Source organism: Anarhichas minor, unplaced genomic scaffold, assembly GCF_050575085.1.
Source record: "Anarhichas minor isolate MPS153535 unplaced genomic scaffold, ASM5057508v1 ptg000018l, whole genome shotgun sequence".
Lineage (NCBI taxonomy): Eukaryota > Metazoa > Chordata > Actinopteri > Perciformes > Anarhichadidae > Anarhichas > Anarhichas minor.
This window is the reverse complement of record NW_027466464.1, coordinates 7,151,394-7,177,037: the sequence shown is the minus strand read 5'-3', so window position 1 is coordinate 7,177,037 and position 25,644 is coordinate 7,151,394. Positions and strand designations below refer to the sequence as shown.

The window sequence follows — 25,644 nt, the reverse complement described above, 5'->3', positions numbered from 1 at the left end:
AGCAAAAAGGCTGACCTAATATGTAGTCTTGCAGGAAACAATGTGTTTTGAAAGTTTTTCTCACAATCTTGCAGAAATACGCTCACACAGGGAAACACACACACACACACACTCATGTAGTTGTAAAAGTTTGAGTCGGTTATCTCCAATGTAAACTGCAAGGACTCATCCCTTCTTTACACATAAACCTTAAGTAAACCAACACTAGAAGTGTCTGCACTGATGCGTTCAAAGTGATAAAATCACTAAAAAATAGCATGTGGGTTGGTTTGCAGCTAAAATAAGTCCTACAGTTTCACCTCACCTCAAACTGACGGGAATTGTGTTGAATTGCTTTCATGGTTTACAGGTATTATAGCCATTATGTCTATATTTAGTTTGATTTCTGGGATGACAGTGATGTAATAGGTAGAAGGCACACAGTGCAGCATTGGAAGTGCCTTCATCTTCAGTTAGAAAAATGCATTTATTGTTGTCATTGTCCAAATGTCAAGGCGTATGTTTGGTTTGAAATAAAAATCTCTCAAAGTAGCAAAGCATTTCAAAAGTAATATCTGAAATAATTCAAATGCTGCGACCCATGTTATTGTTTTTCCTTTGCAGATGTTCCGTCAAATCCATACTCGCTGCGTCTCTCAGCCGTTTCTCAGCGCCTGGCGACCGTCGCCTTCATGAAGCCCAACTCGCATGGCGGCGTACCCATCAGCTACTTCCTGGTCCAGTACAAGGAGGTCGGCTCACAGGAATTGAAGGACGTCAAGTCCCACAGCATCCAGAGTGAGTGGGGGTCATAGTCATTGTATAACCTAAAGGCCTTTGCACGTGAATATTTATTTTTCTCAGTGACACTTGAACATAAATACTATCCATGTCTTAAACCATTTAATACAGTCCATGCAAACGTTATATTACTGCTTTTTAGCCCCTGATTTCCGTTTCCTTTTTGTACGGCATAAAAATGAAATGGCCGATTCTTGACAGTAGCTTGAGCTGAGCATTTTTGTCAAAGTTACAATATTGTAGACAGGTAACACAGTTTAGACTTTCCAAATCAATCTGCATGTAAATTTAGACTCTAATATAACAATATTTATGTGTACAATATTTTGAAAAAGATCTAAATTTACTCAATATGCCGCAAACCGTACTGTGGATAGTTTTCATTGGAGCTTCTTTCTTTTGAAGAAATAGTCCCTGCCAAATTATAATTTAAAACTTGTTAAACTGTTCAAACAGTTCAAAAGATCCCCTGAAACCTCCGCTTCACTTACCAGCGAGGTCATGCCTCAACATGCCAGATTAGCATCCCATCAGATCGAACGACACCAATCGCACACCGGTAGAAGCCGCATCACATGATCTGCCATGCGACCCGTCAAAGCCTAAGCCCTGAGAGGTTGCCGGGTCTTGATGGACCTTGGGGAGAGTGCCAGAACCCGACGTAGCTGAAAGAGTGGGCGCCTCCTCTTCTTATGCTTTACGACTCCAAATTGATTTCCGAGCCCGCTGTTGGAGAGTACACCGTGAGGTGACGGATGGATGGCTGGAAAATGGAAGGTAGAGGACAACCAGTTGTGTGATAAGCAGTACAGACAAGCCTGAAGGGCTTATCACTAATATCCCTCATTTCAGAGTCGATTACAATATGTAGATGCAGTGAGGCGAATACTAAACCACAGGTAGCACTTTAACAGTAAAGAAGAAAAAAGGGAGAAAATAGAGCAGAACTGGATGAACAAAGTTGTTAATTTACTGCCTGTTTATTTTAATCTGGCTCGTTATTCACGATTTTAAATGGAATATTGAAATAGTGACTAATTACAAAGCAGTAAGTGGCATCATATAATCATAGAAGCCACTTCAGATACCCTCAGCACAAGATCATTACACAATATAATGAGATGCCTGGACTTGTTTCATTTGAATGCTTTTGCCCAAATTGAAATGTCTGCTTATAGCCTGGTAAGTAACCTAGCACCGCTGCAAATTGCAGAATTTGTTTTCAGTTCCAGGACTAAAGAACTGCAAAAGCACGTATTACCATTCAAGTATTTAATTTGTGCAGACTGACAAAAACAACAACTTTTACTCAAGCTCATTACACTGCCGGCTCTCTGCTGCCGCTGTGAGTACTGAAGGTTATGTAAATAGTCTCTAGGGACTGCAGAGTTTTAATGTGGTGCGATAATGAGAATTCCTGTTTTCTTCAATAATCAATAAGAGTCACAGTATGAATGTAATAGAATACGCTGTTTTACTATGGTTCTTACAGTCTTAATCATAATGTGATGTTGATCTATCCATCTATTCTTTGAATACATTGTCTTTTAAAACTTATTGCTAATAATAGAAATGGAGTGTTTACACTGTAAATGCTGTCTTCTATCAACATCCTAATATTATACTCATACTATTCATTATTAGCCTACAGCAACAACAAAAGAGAAAGAAACAAACGACAGATCTTTCATTATAATGTATCCTTTTGCATTTTCAAATCAAGATGAAATACTCCAATATGCATCTCTCAGAAAAGAGAAAAAGGTCCGGTTGTACATTTAGCGTAACTTTCAAGTACAGAACATGGTCAAAAGTAAGTAAGTAGTCCATAAAAATGAGTTTCTCCAAATGTAGGCCAATGAAAAAAAAAAGAGACTGTAGCCAGTGACACATATTTAATAAAATACTTTGTTAAGACTGTCTGTCTATCGATCTCCTCCGCTCTGTTTCAGTGCCTTGGACAGCGCCGCACCTACACACAACAACAACCAGCGCTATCTGTCTGAGAATAACTCATAGTAAATAAAGTTGATGCAAGATGAATAATGTGGGATTACTTTTCCTTATCTAATGGCCTTTTTTGGATTATGAATATACAATCAAAAAATCGGGTAAAAAAGTATTCGAATGCTGATTTGGACGTCGCTTACCATTGCAACGATATGTGGATAATTAAACCTTACATTCATATGTGATTGTTGAACCTTGGCCCACCATTCCAGTTCATCCAAATGGTGTTGGATGTGTTTGAGGTTGTCCCACATTAAACTGGGAAACACATTTCTTTATCGACCTGCCTTTGTTGTGTATTGTGGAGCGAATTGGAGGCGCTAGTCCTCACGAACTCCTGCAGATCGTCGTCTAACCTCTGCATTCTGGTTGTTTATTCTTGTTCAGTTTTTTAATGATGCACTCTGCCATCTACGTGATTGATGGTCGCCACGTTTCCAGGTGACATGAACTGTGGTCCTGTCTCTCTCCAGCGACCGTGGTGCTGACGGGGCTGGAGCCCAACACGACGTACGAGGTTCGAGTGGCAGCTGTCAACGGAAAGGGTCAAGGAGAGTTCAGCCACACGGAGAGTTTCCAGACTATACCCATCCGTAAGTCCTCTGTTCTCCCCCCACACGCAGCTCGTTTCCTGTCACATTGTTCATAATAAGAGCGTCTGAACTTGCTACAATGTGACCAGAAAGGGATCCTCACAACTAGTCTAACAGCCACTTACATATGTCTCCGGTCATCATAATCACTTTTAATCATCTCTACAATGGCTTGATAGCATTTAGACTGGGCTCATTGTTAATTATTGGCACATCCCCGAATTTCACAAATGCTGATGATCAGCAGGATGTCGTATATTTTCTTCTGAAACGGGACGGTAAAGGCACATAAAACAGTAATGAAAATTGATGAGGATTAATATGATGAATATATTTGTGTCCTGATTTCATAAAATGAAATGCAAACACGCTGCAAAAATATATTCAAAGTATATCAACACCTTAGTGAAATGAGTCCTATTTGCCATCTTGTGAAACTCTGGCATCCTTGTATTTGAAATAGTTACAACCGTCTCATATTTCAGTGATATGAATCCAGATTATTGGAGGTTGGAAAAGATCCTGTCAAATTTGTGTCTTGATGTAAAAGTGCTGCGTTAAAAATTATATACTGCAGGGGTTTTATGATAAGCATTTTATTTATTCTGGCATTCTGGCACAGCAGGATTGCAGTAAATCTAGGTGAGGCCATAGAAGAGTATTTCCACCGTTAATATTATACAGCAGCTACGAGAATGAATGTTAGAAAGAAGACCCAATTAGCAAAATACAGTGAATAATAAGAACCTCCAGTCAACATTAGTTATAGCCAGCCAGTGGGAGTTGCCCCGCAATATGAATTTAATTCAGCTTTAAACCGTCTCTCTCCTTGTACTGCATCCTTATCTCATATCTCACATTGCCACCTGCTCCTTGGGAACACACACACACACACACACACACACACACACACACAGAACAATCACACAAAGACATATTGTTTTGCATCTCCTCCTCGTGTCTCCCGCAGGAGAGCCGAGTCCGCCGGCGGTCCACGGGCAGAGAGGAATCGGCAAGACCTACAGGCTGGGGCTGGTCAAGCAGGACGACGGAGGGATGCCCATCGTGGAGTATATAGTCAAGTACAAGACTGTGAGTATTTTAAACATGGCTACTACAATCAGGCCCGTTACCACAATCCACCTTCATCGAGTCTGCATAACTCCCAAGACCAGTTTGAGTTGAGATGTTACTTTGTAGATGTCCACAATCCTATTGAAGCTGTCGCACAATTTTCATATTCCCCAATATGTTCCATTGAGCACAATGTTCCCCGACATTGAATAAAATAAGTCTGCCATTTACTGCAATAACAAAATTAGGACCATCCAACTTAGACGATGGTTTTTCTTTCAGCTTGAAATGTGCAAACGGCTCCAAATGAGCTTTCGAGATAGGCAATGCGACAATAGGAATCCATTGAGTTTAGCAAAAGTGAATGTTTGCCTTGAGAATCTCGATTGTTCTGTCCTTGTGCCACTTTTAATCCATCTTTTAAAAGAGTACACACAAGCTGTCAGAGTTCACTCATCCATTTCAGTATTTTGTGTGTAAAATCACAAAAAGCAGCTTAAACATACAAGATAAGGCGAGCGACTGCAGGAAGCAGAATACATGGCACTCGCACAAAAACCCTCCACAGGACTAAGTGGATTTGATGCGTCCAAGCAGGCGTTTGTCCGTCTCATTGAGTAAATGACAGCGAGTTTAAACTGTATGGCTGCAGATGAAAACACGCTGTGGAAAAGAGGGTCAGGAGGTCTCAGCGAGGCTTTTGAAGGCCGAGCAGGAAGCCAGAGCTTTCACACCCCAGTAATCCTACGCCGTTGTCTGGCACCAGGAATCACACAACCGCTTCATCGTGGAGGGGCACGCATGAAGGGTGGAAACAGACTAGACTTGAATATGCACACACACACACACACACACACACACACACACACACACACACACAGACCCGTCATAGTCACCTGGCAATCCAGACAAATGTTAAATACATGCATGCCTTCTCTGTCCTCAAAATTGGGAGTGAATGGTGCCAAGGAGGCAAGAATGGTAAGCACACAGTAGATCTGACTTTTGGCCGCACTCTTTAGTTTTTCAATCCTTTGTTTGCAATCGATGTCACGACGAAATAAGAGGAAGGACGGAAGGAAGGAAGGAAGGAAAGAATGACGTGAGGAAGGGGAGAAAGAGAAAAGGCTGAAGCCACAAAGGAACAGAAAGGTATCCGAGAACTTGTGTGAACTTGATGAGAAACAGAGAGTTGCCTTTTTCTCTTAAGCTCTGATTGCAGTAACTCTCCGAATCCCCAGATGAACAACACAAAGGGTGTGTTGTTCATCAAACACAACACTTCCTCGGCTCTCCTTTGATGCTTGCAGACAAAGATGAAATGATTGTTAAAGTTGTAAGTTATTCAAGGGTATGAAGCATTTATCTTACATTTCCCCCCTCTTTCCTTCATGTTTTCTGTCCTCTCAGGATAAAGAGAAACAGTGGATGACCAAGCTAGTGCCAGGAGCCAACGACTTTGCGATGCTGCAGCCGCTGCAGTGGAACACAAGATATGAAGTGGAAATCACAGCGCGCAACGTCAAGGGCCTGTCAGAGCCCACCTTCTATCAGTTCTTCATGCCACAGAAACCTGACATTACAGGTAAAATCATGACAGAAAGCACACTTTGACTTGTAATTTGCCTTTTTAACACAATCCACTTTTCCTTTACTTGCCTACTTTCTGGCTGGCATTAGATGCCTTTTGAAAGCCCCCGGAGAACATTTCTGAACTTGTTGTGTTAAGCGGTGTGTTGTTCGTGCCGCTGGAAAGAGCGATAGCATTTGGCGATAACAAAAGCAAAAAAGAGCAAGATGTACCAGTCAAGATAAAGCGAGCCTCAAAGCGCAGCAGGCCTCATCGCCGCGTTGCTTTCTGGACAAATTGAGGCTGCTGTCAGTGGACAAATCGATGCTTCTCCTGCATTGGTTTTCTCCCTTTATGACTGTTGAATGCCGTTTGAATCTGAGAGACCAGAATGAAATGTTTTCCTTAAAAGTTGTTTGAAAAGCAGAAATGTATTTTTACGCTGCAAAACGTCATTGTAGCTGCTCTAAAAACCACCAGTTTACCTGCCGGGGTCAAGTCAAAGTGAACAAACCAACAACAAGATTAGACTGCTCGCTGTCTGAAAGCACCAAAATATATATATATTAAAGCAACAGAGCTGTTCTAACTCATAGTCTCTAATATGATAGAAAACCCAAAACAGTGCGTCCTTCATTTCAAATTATGCAAATCTTATGGTGTCCTTTTATCAGGCTTATTTTTTCAAACTCAAGGAAGCTTCCACATGAGCCCCAGAGGACATTATGCCATACAGGGGTATTACTCCATGTGTAAAATCACTGGAATGCCCTTTTCATATTTCTATAGGACATGAAAGCTTGGAAGTGGATCTAGACTCTCCCATTAAGGCGTTCTTAGTGTAAACGTCCACACTTGGGATTCATTCACACCTGTTCAAATAAACACCGGGGTTCTCTCCAAAGAAACCCAAAGAGACCGAGCATGACAACACCCCCAGGCTGTAGCGTTCTTCTTCATAATATCATTCTCTTCTCTCCTCTTTACATTGTGCTTCTCCTGTGCTGCTGCTTTTGCGGTGCTGCACCAGAACGCTCCTGCATGGCTAATCTGGCTCGTTTCTCACTTGAAAGACCAACAAGCAGACGGTCACATAAACCAGAACACAAACACGGACATCTCTTTCAGCTCTCGCTCGGTGTCGTCCATATGTTGAGGTAATGCTTCTGCGTCATGAGAAGCGTGCACGTGTGTGTGTGTGTGTGTTTGTGGAGCCTTGTGCTTAATGTCCTGGAAAGGAAAATGCCTGGGTGTGCAGGACGCTTCTCATTTCGCAGTCCTCTCCAGGCCATCTGGGTGTGCAGGGATGCAAACAGAGGCACATTTGAAATGTGCGGCATGCAACACCGTTAGCCGGAACACACATGGCTACAGACACACATGTATTGCTCGAATAGAAACGTTATGAACACCTCCCCCTGCAGCCCTAACGCACACATGTGGAAAATACAACCAAACAAAGGAAGGCTGTCTCCTCTCCGAGCCTGTTGGCACATCCATTTGTGCTGCTGCTGCGGCTTGAGTAAGTGTTTGCTTCTCTCATTACGGCTCTGGCTAAATGGCCTGTGAGAGTGTGTGCTGCCTTTCAAATAGAAAACAAGAGCGGGGAAATGGCGAGCTTAAGGCGGGTCACTTTGACTGGCTGTCCCCTCTTGTTAGCGAACAGCGGTGCATCACGGGAAAGCAGTTTTTCCTCTTCAGAGGAGTAATACAGCAGAGCTTTTTGGCCACGAATTCGACGGAGAGAGTTTAAATCTGTCGGAGCAGGTTTTTTCAGAATCAACTTTCTCCCAACTTTTCTATCTCTCTCGCGGGACGCTGCAATTACTCCCTCTCCAAACCGACGCCCCAAATTCAGCAGTCCCACCCCAGTTCACACTTTAATACCGCCAGTTTATGTTTACAGCATTTTCATTAAGCAAAGGCGTCAGTCTTAACATTTTCCAGCCCAAAAACGACATCCGTTTGTTTATATAATCTTGGAAAAGTCGAGCAGGTTAAACAGAGAAAAATCACTCACATTTTCTGCTCCGCTGAATCAAATTGGATATCGAGGAAGTCTGGTGAGCTCAATCAAACAATATTCGATGTGAAATATGTGCCAATCCCAATCAGCGCCTGGCTTTTCTTTACCCTCTCATACACTGTCAACACACTCAATAAAAGAAACCTTTTTAATCGACACAGAAAATATGTCCACACCACATAGCTGCCTTCTATCTCTCGCCAACCAATTTCTCTTTTCAATTCTCTCTCTATGTATTATGCATCTGCAGGGTATTGAATTGGCACTTTTCTTTTTTTTCCTTCGTCCTATTTTAGTTTGCGACAGGCTGGATAACCTTCCTCCCCTTCTGCTCACGGAGAATCCTTTAAGAAAAATGCCATTGATTGCAACACTGCCCTTGGTTCCTTTTCAATTTACTCTTCTTCCTTTGTGCCTGTGTGTTTTTCTGGTACCACGGCCGTTATGATGGCACAGGAGCTTTGCCATTAAGCAACGTTTGCAACTGCCCTCGTATCTATTAGAACTGGTGGCCGTAACATAAACCTATATTGTTAGGAAGATCAAGTGTTTTGTGTTAAGGAACATTGAGGATATCATGAATAGAAAACCTTGAAAATGCACAGTGGTATAAAAAGCCTACCGTCTATTGATCGTAATCTAAAAAGTAAAAGTAAAAAGTAGCATAAGCTCTTACTGGAGCAGAAGAATAGCCAGGTAGATGAGTGCATCCATGGCAATAAATTGTGCTTCCTTTCAGTATTGAGGTACTTGTACTTTATTTGAATATAAAACTTTATTTGTTTAATCCTCAATCCTTTGTATTGTATTAATCTGACAGCTTGTCACGGGTTACTTTGCAGTTTCACAACACATGTGATCAAATAGAATATGGAGCAGTGATGCAGATTGAACCATCCAGCAGCAGGATCTTCTAATGATAATCACGGACAAGCTTCGCTTTTCAAGAGGCAGTACATAATACTCATAATACTTCTTGCGGTGACAGTTTTACTTGAGTAAAAGACCGGAGTACTTCTGACAGTGTCGACATCCGCTGCTGCTTGTGTTCAGCTCGGTTGCGGCCGATGTATGTTTCTTGGCTCCCTCCTCTCCTTCCAGTCGGGCGCAGTAAAAAGTCTTGATTTAAACTGGCGTCATAGATTTTGTAGCAATAATTTCATCAAAGCACTTGAGGAAATAATGTGAAAGAGTGGAACTTTTCCTGGAAGCGATGCCAGCAAATCAAATGGGAATTGACTTCTTTCATTGCTGTCCATTTACTTTAATCATTTTCCCCCTCGATTTCTAGAACCAACGTCATTATTATTTTTTAGAGAAGTGTAATAAAAAAGATCCATGACAATCACCTCTGTTGTTCAGAGTGTTATCTTCATATAACACTCATCTTCTGTCCAGCCTATCTGAGGTGCAACCTTCTGATTTTATTATTATGATACTGAATAGGTTAGAAATACAATAAAGCATCATTTAAATGATGTTTACGTAGTTTTTATGAATCCACTTTATTCCAGATGAGAAAGCATTGCTTTGTTGAATATAATCAGTTAAAGTACCACTGGCACAGCACAAACAACCGCTGCTCAAGTGCAACTGGAAATATTCTCAGATTAAAGCAGAAAATACGGACTGAAGATGACATAACTGCCACCCACAGGGATTTGACATCATTTTAATCGGAGACCTACATTAGTTTGACTTATGTAAAGTAAACACGTATCCTATAACTTACCAGGGTAAATGCTACGGCACTCCGACAATGTGACACAACAGCAGCGGGGATGTTGACATGTTTGCTCACTCATTTATTCATTGAACAAAGGATTGTGTTTTCCGAGGGAGCGTATTTAACACCAGATATCATCCTCCTCAGCGATGTAAATATTTGATCATAAGCAAGACAAGCAGGCAGAGGGCTTCCTGCTGAGATGGAGACGGAGCAGAAGCGACTTCTGAAACGTACGGCAGTTTAGCTTTTTATAACGCAGTCCTGAGCTTCACTCAGCAGTTTTAAGGCCCTATATATTTTAATGACTCGTGGCCATAATGAGCAGCATTAATATACAGTAACCCAGTATTTCTATCACTGAACTCTCTAAAAATACCTCATGCTGTTTTAGTGATAATTCCGAAAATCTCAAAGCAGTGTTGCTGACAATTAATCCTCTACCAGAGAAATGTACCTTTAAAACAAAGTGATTAAATCACTCATTGATTTTGCAATCATTTTTTTATTTGTGATGTCAGTGGCACCACAAACCCAGGTGAGCATCATGGGAAAATACTTCCGGGCTGCTGCTTTGGGTATTTTTAAGCTGAAGTAGTTTTGCTCGTGAACAAGGTCTCTCATGTAACAACACAAACATTAAAAATGACACAAAATCAATTTGTAAAAATGAACCCAGATTCGCAGAGTTCATATTATAACTCTGCTTCCAACCAAGATGCTGTAATGTGTGTCAATAACTGTGCAGGAAGTATTTTAGAGCAAGGCTCTTCAGTATGCCGACTGACTCGTCTCTGAGAAGTCTGCAGAGACTGAGTAGTGACACCTGGTTGAGCATGTACTTTTTGTCAGGGCATTGTTAGGAGTCAACACTGTGCTGTTTGAATGTGATCTCACCGAAAGCACAGCCTGAAGGACGAAGGCCTGAAGGACGAAGTGAAGTGAGGAGAAACAATGAAAAATAAATTCAAATAACTTTTTAAATGGCTTCTCTCTGCTGCCGGCTCTTCTCGTCACTACATTATGAATCAAGTTAGGTGACAAAGAACGGAGTGTTTCTTTCTAATATTCTGTTTGGGCTTCAGTCAATTTTTGAGTTTTTTTTAGCAGCACTAAAATCAGTTGATTATCTGGAGGTGTTTGATGTGTTTTAATAGTTCAAATTAGGTTCATGTAGCACTGCGATAAACTTTGTAGTTAAGTGCTGTTCATGCATTCAAATCTGTGGCTTTAAGCTTGGATTTCAACTCCAAAGATCAAGGTAGAGACGCTTTTATTACTTCTGAAATAAGTTGTAACCTCGACAATTACAGAAGAGTGGTCCACATTTCTTTGAAGTCTTTTTATGGGTTGATTGTTAAGGATGTGCAAATTCGTTGAAAGTAATTTCTCATAGTTTTTTTGCATTTCTTCTTCGCGTGCACTTGAGTCACATCAATCCTTTGTGGAAATAGACACAAGGAAGGACTCTCCTTCAAAACCAGCTAGGGTTTAATGATTATGTTTGACTCTCTGAGGGCCTCCTCAAACAAACTTTCCCTTCAACACTCCAAAGCACTTCGGAAGAATCCTCACTCGCATCCGCAAATGATTATGTTTGTCCCCCAACAGATTAGCGCCCGCTACCTTCCCAATCAATGAACGGCCGTGGGGGTCGTCATTAATCGAGGCTCCTCCTCTCAGATCCAATGGAGGAACAGTCAATCACCGCTCAGGCCTAATGAGTTTGTATTGTCAAATTGAGATGTGTATGAATGACTTCAGGTGCCACACACGCAGTCGGATCTCCAGCAATTGAGTAAAAGCGCTAATGGGCCGATATATCAACAAGTAATGAGAAGAAGTCAGTACAAGGGTTAATAGAGCAGAGAAATAAGAATGAATGGCCACAGAGTTGAAGAGTTTTGTGAAAAGTCAAGACACACAAAATAAATTGGCTATTTCCATGAGGCGTTGAGGAAAACACTGTGGTGATAACAGAGAGCAGATACCTTCTACTTGTCTTCCAAGGGGATGCATAAAATAGGTAAACACATCCACAGTCGAACAATATTAAGTTACTTCATCACACTGAGGGACAAACACTTCTTGAATAGCATGTTGCACCTTTTTGGCCACACTGTACCAGATGAATTGAGTCCAATATTGTGCTGTAACCCTGAATGTCCTTTGAATTAATCCTTCATCAATGCCTTTACTGCAAGGCAATTAGCACACCCAACTTCAGACTCTCTGCACACACAATTATTTCCTTTAAAACAACAGCAGGTAGCCTCAGACAACACCCTCAGGCAAGGGGAACTCAAACAATAACCAGCGTTATGGTGCTGTAAATGCCAATTAAATATTAACAATTGGACTAATAATGATTATAATAAACTGGGGAAAAGTAACTAAGGCTGCACCACCATGCAGAAACAATTGCATTCAGCATATTGTATGCAAACTGGGCAGCTGGATGAAAGCAATGCAACTTCAGATTCATTAAAAAACACAATTTTAAAAATCTTTAATTACGGCAAAACAAGACAGTGTTGTGTTGAAGGTGACTTTGACAAAACTTAACACATAAATAATACAACATGCTTTGCACATGGAATTATACCTATTTTTACTTACTTGCAAATTTAAATTGAGAATCGAACCTGCCTTTGTTTTATTAGAAAGAAAAGAAGGAAATCAGGACGGTGGAATTTACATCCAGTGTGCAGCTTTGGCCGCTAAACCGCTGCAGGCAGTTCATCACTCTGACCTGCGGGTCGTTGCAGGAGGAAGGTTTTCACAGCCACTGCTGTCTCAGTCCGAGTGCAGCTGATCATTCAGTGCGACATGGTCCTCACACAGAAACGACCTCTTTACTTCTCTTTACTCTTTCACTGTAAATCCCCTGCAGCCTCATGAATGTTTGTCTCATATCAGTAAATACAGGAAATATATATATATCGCAAAACACGACTATATTCGTTGTATTTTACCTTTTTTCATCAGTTTATTATGCACGTTTCTCTCTTCTGGTTTCTCTTGTTTTCCTCTCGTCTTTGTGGTTTTTTTCCTCACAGTGCCAGTTGTTGGAAGGCACCTTGGCTGCTCACTTAAAAACAGTTTGACTCGTGGCCACACACTTGTTTGGCTGTGTTTCGTCCCTGTTTATTAAATTTAAAAGTTAAGCCGCTTGTCGTGCCTTAAGTCCTTGTACAGAGATCTGAGCTGCTTCATGATGGAAGGCATCTTTTTTTTTTCAGGCTTCAATACCGAAGGGAGTCAAAAACAATATTGGAGCATTTTCTCTAAATACTTTAAATTCCTTATCCATTCACAAAGTCATAAAGACACCATGGCCCCCGACAGGCAACTTTGGATTCTTCTACTTCAGAAACAGAAGCACGTTTTTTTTTTTGTTATTAAGAAATGCTGTTCCTGCTTGATTCTTCAAAAGAAGAATAATTGTCTGTACAGGGATGTACTTGGTGCTTGCAACATATTCAGTTTGACTTTAAAGAGATCTAAAGTTTAAAAAAAAATTCGAATATCACTGTTTATTCAATTGTCTTTTAATGAACACCATTTCCCATCAGCCCCCAGATCATGGTGTATGTCTGTAATGCATTGTCTACTATACTGACAATAATTATCAACATGTCCATGTTGGTATAAACTGTTGAGGTGATCCTGCAGCCACCCTTTGTATTTACATGGATTTCAGTATTAATCTGTTCTTCTTTAAATGATTTCCAAACGTGGGTGTCGTGTAGTGAAAGGGCTAACAGGCGTATAACGTATCAATCCAACCTCAAACTGTCACGCTGCTGCTAAGCCCTTTGGAGTAATACTCCTTATCGGATGAAAGTCTGATGTTTATGGATTTCACTCTTTCAGGCTGAAGAGTTTTTGCTGCAGAAAAAAAAAGACACTTTAATAAAATCTTTATCCGGGCTCTCCTTAATACGTTTGGCATTCCCTCCAGTTTTCAATTTAGGAGTAAAACTTTAGTTTTTTATGTTCGCATTAATAACTTTAGTATCACAGGAACCACTGTATTTTTTGAATGTTGTTTTTTGTATATGATACAAGAATTCTGACTAATATTATTATAAGTGCTCCATTATTTAGACAAGGGCTTTATGAGATGTAAAAATGTAAACAGCGATATGAAAGCTTAAGGGCACTGCAGTCTTCTGATGAAGACGAGGGAAGTGTGGCTGAACGATTGGATTAGTATTCTCTTTGTCTGCTGGAGTATGTGAATGCTTCAGGGGAGCTGGAGACGGGTTGTTTACCGCCTCTGAATCTGTGGCTTCAGCAGCCAAATTAACTCAGATAAACTTTCAAGAGGTGAGATACAGAACTAGCCTGTGGCGCTGGGAAAATATTGATCCAGCCTGCAAGTTTCAAATCCCATATCCACGGCTTTCACGAAAACGCAAAGTGTTTTAATTAGTTCCTTTTGCCGCAAGGTTCCCTCGCTCCCCGGCTTTCTGTTCGTCTCTCTGTGCTTTGACTCGCTGCCAGTCTCCGTTGTCTGCAGTCTCAGCTCTAAGTCAAGAACAAAGTCACTGACATGAGACTCATTTGGGTTTGTGACACGCGGTGACAACTTTCAATGTGGAGCACAGAGTCTTTGGGAATGTGTAGTTTTGGCTCAGTGCTCCAGCACACTGGATTTGAAATGAAACTGTAGCTGTGGGTTTTAATTTGAGGATTTTTCATTGCCGTTGTTTCATTGAGAGTCCAATGTGCTGGATCAGACGGCATGAAACCATAGAAAACACCTAAATACTTGTGCCACTGTCCAAATGCTAAATGACGGATTTACATGTTTGTAGATTATAATCCTGAAGGGACACTCAACTGATTCTACACGTGAAGATCAAACACTTGTAATATCTCATATGATGTATTTTTTAACACAAAGCTTTCATTGATAAACTGAGACATTGGATATTTCCTAGACAGATCCAGTCAAATGAAAGACTGTTGAGCTGCATTATGGGAAATGTATCCATACAAGTGACTAAAAGTCAGGTTATCTTGGCTTCTGCACACATTTTGACCTGTTTTTTTTTTTTATCCGTCTCTGGCAACTCTTCTAAATTGAATGGAAGTGCATTAAAGGAATGCTTCACCCTCTAAATGACCATCTGGATATCAATAACTCCTCCTCCTCCTGTGTTACCTTGAGTTCTTGAGGAAGACTTTGTTTTTCTCTCGTCTCCAAAGTAAACGAATAACCATAAAACAGAGTCTTGACGAATTGAAGTGAATCATACAATATTCAGGCTTGAATGTACGTGGGACAACATCTTCTGTATTCAGCTCACTGCTTTGCCACACATTAGGGGTCTTTTTTTAACTGGGAGGTGTTAGACTTCACTGCTCCGGCCGTCTCTGGGCACTTGCACCTTCATATCAATGGCTGATCCTCCTTTTAACTCACAGGCTACTGAACACCCATATAAGAGCCTTCTTAAGCAGCAAAGTTCATTCACACTCACTCTTGCGTCGCTGATTACTCCTGGCAAGGTCTGACCTCCAGCTGTCAGCAGCGATGCTACAGTGGATGCTCAGTTTGCTCAACCCCAGGATCACTTAAAGGGCACGACTCCATTCAGCTGTGCCCACTGGGAGCCCCTCTTTGCTGCACTGCCTTCATTTTCTCATTACTTTCAATTGAATGCGGGCCTCTGCTGCTTGTTCCCGACCGAGCTGAGAGCTCAGTGTGTTTTTGAGGGCTGACCGCTCCGAGAGAATGCATTTCAACTTTTCTTACTTTGCCTCCCATGTGAATCTGTTTAGTGCTGCAAGCTACGGAATCAAGGGGGCGCCCAGTGGACACAGAGCTGAAGCATCAGTATGGTAATGCTGACGCTTGCTACTTTGAGCTGCAGTGTGGTACAATATATAGCTGAATAGTCCACACAACTTCTGCACCTGTGGAAACCAGAGGTGTTTACTCATGACGGAGAAGGAAGATGCAGGGGTTTGAGGGTAAATACAGTGTTTTGTTCCGTAGTTTCAGGCCTCGAAAATGCTCATAATGTGGTTTTGTCAAAAGATTAAAGTTGGAAGCTGCAGAGCTTCTGATAATACAAATAAAGCACCAAGTAAAGCCTATTCCACCTGTTTCAGTGCGCTGTAGATCTCCTTTAATCATTTATGTAAGTCTTGGAAACTTTCTTTCCATTGACTGCATGCAAAACGTCTGTAAGGCTGAAACGCCTTTGTTTTGGAGAAGATTTGGTGGATTCACGCAAATAATCAAGATGGTCCACTGAGGATTGTGTGGAGTCCCGGCGTTGTGGATTAGGACTTATCTAGATGTTGGAAACCATCCAACTGACTGCGGAGGATTTCATTGACCTTCGAGTGGTTTTGAAAGTAACAACAGCAAAAAGTTTTGTCGGGGTGAGTGAGCTCTCCCCCTCCATGTATGGATGTAGAGGGAGGCGAGGCGAGGAGGCTCGCCTTCAGCTGGAGGTCAGGCGTCGTCTCTGCAGGCATCTAACCTGAGGTCACGTCCTTGAGTGAGACGTTGAATATCCACCAGCTCCAGTCATGCCGCACTACACCTGACCCCCAACCTCTGTGTGCATCTTAGTATATGAACCAAAATTGCTAACAATGTTTTCCCCTTGTTGTGTGTTGTGTGTGTCTGCGTGTGTGTTTCTCTGCCTCAGCAGAATCCCTGTTCAGCGGCCTGGGGCTGGGGACGGTGGTGTGCCTGGGCCTGGGAGCGCTGCTGCTGCTCCTCGTGCTGGTGGACGTCAGCTGCTTCTTCCTGCGTCACTGCGGCCTGCTGATGTGCATCACGCGCACGCTGTGCAGCAAGAAAACCACCACGAGCGGCAAGGGCAAAGATATAGAAGAGGGCAAGGCCGCCTACCTGTGAGTTTTGTGTTTCTTATATTATTATTGTTTATTTTTTTAGAAAAGGAGACTTATTTGTACCATCTACTGTAGGTACAAGAGCCGCCCAACCACCTTTTCAACCACAGTATGTTTTTAATTATGACTTATTCACTAACATCAGTGCGTCTCATACATGTCTGTGCAGTGAGTTCACCTTGGGAGAGTCCCGTTTGCATGCATTGTGTGTACATTCATGACGTGCATGTATTTAATCTTAACTTTATGTGCATGGTAATGCTTCCTGCTTGTATCTCTGTATATTTGTGTAGTTCATGCATGTAATAGTCTATAAGTGACCCACAAACGTCTCATGCAAACTACATGTCCAAGAAGAGCAAACGCATACTTTACCTTTTCTTTCTCTCTCATCAGGCAGCATGCAATTTGAAAGCCTACCCCCATGAAATTCATAGTACAAAAGAGTTTTAGATTTAGACTCGGTGTTATTTAATGCAGGGTGCAAGGCAAACCAAGGTTTCGCGAGATTGCGCCCACAGAGTCTGATTCATTGGCCTCAGGCTCTGCCATTTGTGTGTTAACATTGTCAGTGTGCCAGGCCAGTGTCTGGGATGCAGAGAGAGGGCACAGAGAAAGAGAAGAGGAGGAAGGGGGGTGCGTTTGACTTCTGCTGAGTCACTAAGCTCTTCGTGCTGGAGGGCTGGGTGGCTGCCTGCCTGCCCAGACAGCATGAATGTGCTTCAGCTTTATGTTAGAGCGGGTACTGTAGCGGCAACTCACACAGGCATTTACAGGCTGCACGTTGCTACTACAGCTTCTTTATGGCTATATTAGACTTGGTAGTTTAGCGTAGTCGCATCACAAATACAAAGCAGACTCACAGACATACAGCACGGCACTGACCGCCACATAAATTGCAGCAGAATGGTGCAAAATGGTCAAAGGTAAAATATGTATTATTTTTACAATCTTGGTCTGATTATCAGAGTTTATTCATTTGGTTGATGATTTTTCTCCAGCAGCGTTGTTGCTGAGATGCAGATACATGCTGACTCATGCTTTAAGATGAGTTCACGGGGCATTTGGATGACGATTGCTGGAATAACATTTTGTTTACCAAATTGAGGCGAGGCAAGTTTATTTATATGTCTCGTTTCAGAGACAAGGCGGTGCAAAGTGCTTTACATGAAACATTCAAAGCATCGAGACAAAGTGCAAAACAAACACATTGTAAAAGATAAAATTATACTTTAAAAAATAACAAATGTATAAAAGAATTGAAGGGATACTCCAGAAATGTAGGATTGCACATAAAATAAGGCAAATGTAAACAAGAGTGGTCCTACTCACTGCAGCAGAGGCTGAGATATCCAACCTTTTATCTCCAGCAAGGTCCAGATACACGGCATCCTACATTTCCCATCATGCAATCTTTTATTTAGGACCTGCCTGACAGCTTAATCCCTACATATTTTAAATCATACAACAACAGTTTATAACTCAGGTTCTCTGTTATGAATTTAGATTCTAAGCTCATACAGAGATAACCCCAATGACTAACTGACCTTAAAGGGATAGTTTGGATGTTTTTAAATGGGGTCGTATGAGGCACTTATCCATAGTCAGTGCAATGAGGGATTACATGTGACTTTATGCACATTTCAGAACATGCAAATACTTGTTAAAACCTAACTAGCTATGCGGAGACTTGTCGTCCTGTTAGTCTGTATTGTAACGCTGTTGCAACGCTCTTCATCGGCAGAGAAATTTGTTTCATAATTTATAGAATTGTTCTTTGAGCTAGTGTGGGAGGAATGAAGTATCGCTGTAGCCATCTAAACATCTATAGCACTGAGATGAAGTGTGCATAATGAGATGCCGCTTGAGATAATAGAACGCTCCGATCCTCCTACTGAGTTTGCCAGATGCCAATAGTGCCAGTCTGAAGATACTTAGTGGTAATAAGTTGCAAAGACCAGCAAACGCTCCGCAGCAATATCAATGGAGGCGGATGTTTCACCGTGAGAATACATAATATATAATATCGATACGAGTGTACACAGTGATGAATAGCATGAGGGTGATAAGTGGCACAGATTAGAGGCTGTTTGTGTTGTTGTGAGCTGAGAAGTCTTTGTGTGTGTGGGCTGGAAATCCGGAGGTGACAGGTGGTGCGGCTCTGACAAACTTTTAAAACACGGGTTTCTGGGTCGACGAGGACACTGTCGGTCTTCCTCCGCCTGGTTTCGCACCTCGATGTGGTGCTGAAGCCTAGCAGGGAGCGGCCAGCGGCCAAGTACCCTCGCAGTGCGGTTTTAACTCTGAGCCAGAGCTGACTAGCGGACCATCAGCGGAAAAGATCAGCCGGGACACGCTGGGCTTTGTAATTGCCTCATAAAAAAAGTTGAAAGGTGTTTACAGTGGCCCAATTGACTTCAAAAGTCAATCCTCACTTCCAGTTTTTTGAGCGTTAAGTGTAAGTTCCTGTCAGAGGGTCCAGTGGGCAGATGAAAAAGAACAGTGGTTTGTGCAGCGGATCTGACTCCAAGTCTGCTGTTCAATAAATCCCTTTAAGACCTACGCCGAAAAGTGGCCGAAAATCAACTTTTTTACTTTCAAGTCTTTGCAAGTCTCATTGTCTATAATTCTGGTTCTGCTCCCACTTTTTATCAGCTCTGTCTCAAGGCATTTTTCTTCATATTCACTGATGATGATAGTTTCAGTGGCAAATCCAGTCCCATCCTGTCAGTCAGTGATCCAGGATTAGATTTGCGCACCAGTCTGGCCCTTCACTCACCTCCCAAGCCCCTGAGGGCCAGCGTCACACAGAAGTTCAGTCTAGACTCGAATACAGAACTGCATTTGGTATTGTTGGAACAGTTCTGTGCTGATGTTCAACTATCGGGTCACAAAAGGTTCATGTTGAATGCTTTAAATTGCTTTTTTATCCAGATTCTGAAGTCTGTCCATATATTGACACAATATGATACCGTATAACGACACGGTGACAGTTTACATGTTCTGGCGATGCAGGAGAGGTGTGTGCTGACGTCAGTGAACAGTTTGCCGTTTCCTAAGGCGTCAAAGGTTAGAAGAGGAAGAGACGCTCACTGACGGAGTGTCTTCATACTCTGATGACTCATGGCAGGAAATGACAGGAGGATAGTTTATAGTTAAGGCTCCTGTATCCTGCAGCGATAGACATGGGGAAATAAATAACTTTCTTTTTCTGTGCCAAACACTGCATGCTAATACATCAATTGGGTTGCGATATGATAACTTTATTATTTATACAGTGCTGGATTCATTTTCTGTCCACTAACAATATGTGGTATGAAACAAATAAAGAGAGGAACTCGGTGTGTAAACAACTGTTTACTCAAACACACAACTACCGAGAGGACCAACTGTCGAGAGGAGCCAGATGCTAGTGAAGCTGAGTACTGTCAGTAACGCAGATATTTAAGGCTTTGTTACAGTGGCTCCGCTGGTGCTCCCCACTCTAGGCGGTCCTTTCGATGTTCGATGTTTCGAGTGTCTGTGTCTTTTTGATGGCGTTTCTTGCGGTCTCTGTTGTGTTTGGTGCAATATGAGCTGTGTAGTTGACGTGTCTTCCATCTGCCCTTCTCTATGAATCTGAATATTTTTCTTGCCATTAGTTTGTGAATCTGTGTTTTTGATGAGTGGAATCACTATCTAATACAACACGTATCATGTATTTATAATAAGCTAGAAAAATCTCTGCCATCACCTACAATTTAATTATTACATTTTGTCATTCTCCATAGGTCTGCATGCAAAGTGACACTGCCTGTGGGGATACGACTGAACCTAACACACCAGAGTGTAAGAAACGCAGGGGATCGAACATCACATGTCTTCCAGTCGATATTGAGTGTTACTTTTGATGAGATGGGAATGTGTCTGTTCAGTGAAACAGAGGAGTAAAATAACACACAGGGGGCAGCAGAGTGTGTTGCGTTCAAATTTACTGATGCGTCAGCAGTTACTTCCCCAGCGTATCAACTTTTTAATGAAAAAATATGTTGATATGTTGGTTCACTGAATGCATTAGCGGTGTCCTTGATTTGGCATCCACACTCAAGAGAGAGGAAACATCAGGCGGCAAGACCTTCCCATATGTTGAGAAAACCTACGTCCAATCTGGGTTTGCATGAAGCTAATGGGACATGAAATTGGTTCCTCTGTGCAGCAACTTTACCATCCACCAATCAGCCAAAGGGGAACCCCCCTCTGGCCAGCTGAAATATTTGGGCTTATTACAGTTCAGTATCACGCAGGGCTACTGTTTTACATTCATGATCTCAGTGGAAAACCCCTTGGCATTGGCAAGCATCTAGTATGACTATTTGGGGGATGAGTTTGTGCCTTTTGAAATTGACTATTCACTGTTTATGTCGTAAAAAATCCAATATTGTGAAATCATTGGCACTCAGGCAACATTGGGGCTTTAAATGGAGGTATAAATACTTTATTTGAAGCTCCATCACATACATTTTATGCGTTACTAACTAATTCCTATCTAATATTTGATTAAATGCAATTGAAGTTGAATATTACATTGCCAGAGTCAAACCTCAAATGAGGGAAGTTTTAAATTCCACTCATGGATTAATATACGAAACATCCAAAGACATTTGATCTCGTATTTTCTGCGAGTTAAATATTTTGAGTTTGTTCTCTGTCAGAGCACATGAAACCTTGAAAACACAAATTATTCTCTATTTTATGGCTAAGAGAGGAGATGGAGCAGAACCTCGAGTCAAGCGGCATCGACGGATTGATGGTTTATGCTTCTTCGTGCAAGGTGACGAACAAGTCCTGAATGATTCACAGGAGTTGGAAATGAGAAGCAGGACAACCCTGTGAACTCAGGAAATGAGTAGCCCTCAGCTAAAGTGTGCTAATAGCAGCCTGATACAGATCTTCTTAAGTCTACATCGGCTTCCTCTGCTCGTGATACAATCCGTTGCTCCAAATCTCCTGACGGAATCAGAAAAACACTGGAAATGAGGGGCAGTGATGAGGTATATCCAGTTCCTTATTGATTCCCCGTGTTAAACCTTCCCAAAAGATGCACCGTAGAAGACCGGATTTTGAAGCTTTGATGGGCAGAAAGGGGCTGAAACTCAATACCTTCATATTTTGCCCTTTCAATGTTTATTGTTGTCTGTGTCTTTTGTTGTTAAGCCATAGGAGCAAGCTTCTGCTGGGCGACATATTGCCTCAACACGTCCCTAGCTGGAAATTCAGCACAGGGCTTTATTTCCAAAATGAAACGACAAAAGATAGACAACTTTTCATTTCACGCTGGTGCGTGTACGGTTGATATTTTCACTACGAATGTGTCCCTGTTGGTTTGTCAAAAAGTGTTTGTTTTATTCGTAGGCTTCAGTGTTTTAGTGGCTGCAGCAAATACAACTGACTCTTTGCTGATCAATTATTTTAAATGTGTGTCCTGCTATAAATGCATCAAATATTACAACTATGTAGATAAAGCATTCAAACAACAATAAACCACATGTGATAGCATAGAAGGAGGATTTATATAGCTTTTTTAAATACCTGCTGTCTAATTATGGGCCTTAAATGTCCAAATACAGTATGAGTGTTACAATAGGAATGCCTCGTACCAAGCTCTAGTAAATGTTAGAAATTGTCACACTATGCCACTGTATTATTCCTATCTGACTTTTACCCACTCTCTGTATTAACTGCCATAGGATAAATTTGTTTTTTGTACCGAATGCAGATAAAAGCTCTTGTACATCATATCACTAGAAATTCATCCTGGTTAGCTTTTCATCTTGTGGCCACATTATCATCAAGATAAAGCTGTGATGTCCTCCTGCTGAATTACTGGAAACTAGATGAGAAGAACATCAAATGGCTTGTGCTTAATAACACACCAATGTATATTTTATCTCTTTTTTTTTTTTCTTCTTCCCTCAAAATGAATCAAAAGCAAATGGGAGATGTGCCAGCTCTGGGGTGATGTTAGTCAGGTTGACACGGGCAGAAAAATGAGAGTGCAGCACTCAAAAGGTAACGGCAATGGGCCACGCTGAGAGAACGGTGACAAACCAGGACAAAGGAAAGCCAGTGGTGATGTTCTGAAAGGAACATTTTCAAATCAAATGTTGAGGAGCAGCTCTCTTATACTGGAGACCCGGAGTCGGATCAGTACTCCTGGGACTTGGGGGGGAACTTGGGATCGATGGTGGTCTGCGTCTCACGTGTGTTTAGGTTTAGGCTGCAAAAACACTTTGGATAATGCTAGAAAAAGATTTAAGATGTGATTAAAGGTTGACTCGTCAACACGTGTTTTTTTCCGATTTTTTCAAAAGTAAACACCAACCCAGCCGTTTACCAAAAAGCAGTGATGTAGGTTACCAAAAGTAAGCTAGTCAATAAGGTTATGAGTAATGTGAACGCACTACCTGAGTCAACGTCAGCTGTGCCAACTTTGGAAATAACTGAAAGGGTTAGTTTGGCTTCTTTGAAGTGGGGCTGTATGTGAGGTGAAATGATTGTTTTGTGAATGTAGTCTGGAGCTACAGAATTATATAATAACCTCAAAAAATAATGGACCTGCCCTAATATATTTAAATTAAGCAAGCCCTATACCTGGTGCTTATAGTCAGCATTTACTTTTTCAGTATTTAACCAAGACCGCGATCGCCCCCCAGGATCTTTCTTTGCCCAGAGAATCTAGCAAAATGGCTGCCAAGTCATGTTTGGTCGTGACTTTTCATGCACAGCATTTTCCTCAGCCAGCAGATATCTATGCATCGATGTGGTGTCCAGCCATCCAGGTCAAAGTGAAGCATGAACATGAATAATGTGTTTCTTTAGGTCTGTGTGCAGCCCTGTAGAGGCTTTTATATTTAATATCCCTGCTGCCTTTTCACTTCAATTTCATTCAGCTTGATTAATCCCAAAGGGGGCAACTCATTCAAGCACCGAAAGGTCTGAAAGGTGATTACTGGTGGAGTCTAAAGCAAGACCATTAAGCCCACACACTCTCATGGCAGTAATTCAGTACTAATTTAGCTAGCATTTATTGTATGTGCCTGCTTCATACAAAAACATCCTCTAGGTGGTCACTCACCATTCTGTGCCTGTTCACATTAATTGCATGTGTGCTTTGAGTTCCTGTAATTACCCAGCAATGATGTGCAAATCTCAAATAATTTTCTGGTTTTTCTCTTTCTTTGCTTTTTTCCCACCACAGGAAGCTCCCGCTGAAGGAAGAAAATGGAAAAGAGTCTCTCAAGCCGGATACGATTGAAATCAAAATGCACAGTGACCACAGCATCCACACAAAGCCCTTCATCAGCAAAGCCTAAAAAAAGGGTCGCCTCGCCACCAATAGAACATTCGGATCACGAAACCAAAACCCAGAGAAACCACTGGAAAATACCACATCTGTTTATAACAATGCCCCAGTGACAGGCATGTGTACATACAAATAATAGGGAGAAAATAGAGAGAAAGGGTCAACCTTTTAGACACCCAGAGTGATACATGTATCATGTTCTTAACAAACATGGCATTAGTGGAAGGCTCTTGTTGATCAATGATTGTATTTTGTTTATTTATTTTTTTGTCCCACTTTGGTTCATAACTTTTGATTTACAACCTACATCGGACTTTCATGCAGTTAAATAATGATACATCAGCCCCCACTCGGACTGAAGCATTGCCGCTTCAAGCTAGCTGACTTCAGTTGTGTTGCTTCAGGAGAGCGAGAGGCATTCGCTCCCGCTAACATTTCAAGGGATAAAAATTGTAACAAACAGGATTTGGTGATTCATTATTAAGAGGGATTTGATATTTTGATGAATAATGCTTTCTGGAGGGCTACTGTGGATCATGGTTTGTGTTGCAGGAAGTATACAGCATAATACCACACATGTGCATTGATGCCATTGTTAGTGACTTCTTTTCTATTAACTCTAAATATTGTTGACGCTCATTCTCTAACAGTGTGTGCATAAGTATATTTTATTCATCTGTGTTCAAACTGCATTATGCTGATGTGCGCTGTGGTGTGCAGCTTGAGTAATGAAAAAACTAGATGTGTTAAAGGCCACAAATGAGTGGTGTCATGTAATTGTTGCTATGTGAATAGTGGGACTCAAGGCATGGGACCAACCGAGTTAAGGTCTGCTGATGAGAAATAAATCAATATGTGTATCATGTATGTTTTTAATGTTACCTTTCTTTATTCATCGTGGTCTCAGATCGGCCTCTGATGCATTTTTTTTTCTCAAAACCTTGTTTGGTTTCCTGGTCTGATTGCTATTCTCTCTGATGTTGTCATGTGTTGTACATAGGTGAAAAAAAAAAAGAATATTTTACAGAGCTTTTATGTAAATATACCCTAAAGGATGTGTCTTTTTTCAAAATGCAAGAGGCTTGGCTTTTTTTGTGAACGCTCCTCAGATGGTTAGGCTGCTAAAGCTAAAGCTGTTGGGTCTTTTTTCTTTTGTTTTTTTTCTTCTTCTGTTGTGTTTTAGTCCAAAGTTCAGTGATGGTGTAATACTGCTTTTTCTAGTCATTTGCTTTCCCTCAAGAAAATCCATGCCCTAAGGCTATTTCACGGTGTTTCAATGGAGACGGTAATTACGGCATTAGTGTGCCTTCTCTTTTTTTTCCTCCCCCCTTGTGGCCCAATGCCGCTGTAGCAGTGGAGACCTTCAGATGATTTTTGATCGTGCTGCTTTTTTTCGCCACAGAATGTGTCGGAAGATTGAGTTTTTATCGTGGTGCTGTGAATTCTGGGAAATGCAGTCTTAGGATTGTGGATTGTAGTCGACAGCACTGGACAGAAACAGACGTGTGTAACTACCTAGTGCGACTAGATGTCAGGTTGAAGCTGTAACTCTGGAGTGATGGGCTGCAGAAATCTGGTTTTAATGCTGTGTGTGTGTGTGTGTGTGTGTGTGTGTGTGTGTGTGCATACATGCATGAGTGA

General features: G+C 41.6%; 1 protein-coding gene across 1 annotated transcript in view; it reads left to right on the top strand.

The window, feature by feature from the left end:
• The window catches only part of ncam2 (neural cell adhesion molecule 2), a 72,547-nt gene extending 48,534 nt beyond the window's left edge, over positions 1 to 24,013 (top strand). Inside the window, exons 13-18 of the mRNA XM_076094646.1 lie at positions 604 to 777; positions 3,264 to 3,383; positions 4,354 to 4,475; positions 5,868 to 6,042; positions 16,454 to 16,661; positions 23,899 to 24,013. Coding sequence (XP_075950761.1) covers positions 604 to 777; positions 3,264 to 3,383; positions 4,354 to 4,475; positions 5,868 to 6,042; positions 16,454 to 16,661; positions 23,899 to 24,013 — 914 coding nt within the window. The remainder of the gene's footprint in view (positions 1 to 603; positions 778 to 3,263; positions 3,384 to 4,353; positions 4,476 to 5,867; positions 6,043 to 16,453; positions 16,662 to 23,898) is intronic.
• The last annotated feature ends 1,631 nt before the right edge of the window (positions 24,014 to 25,644 follow it).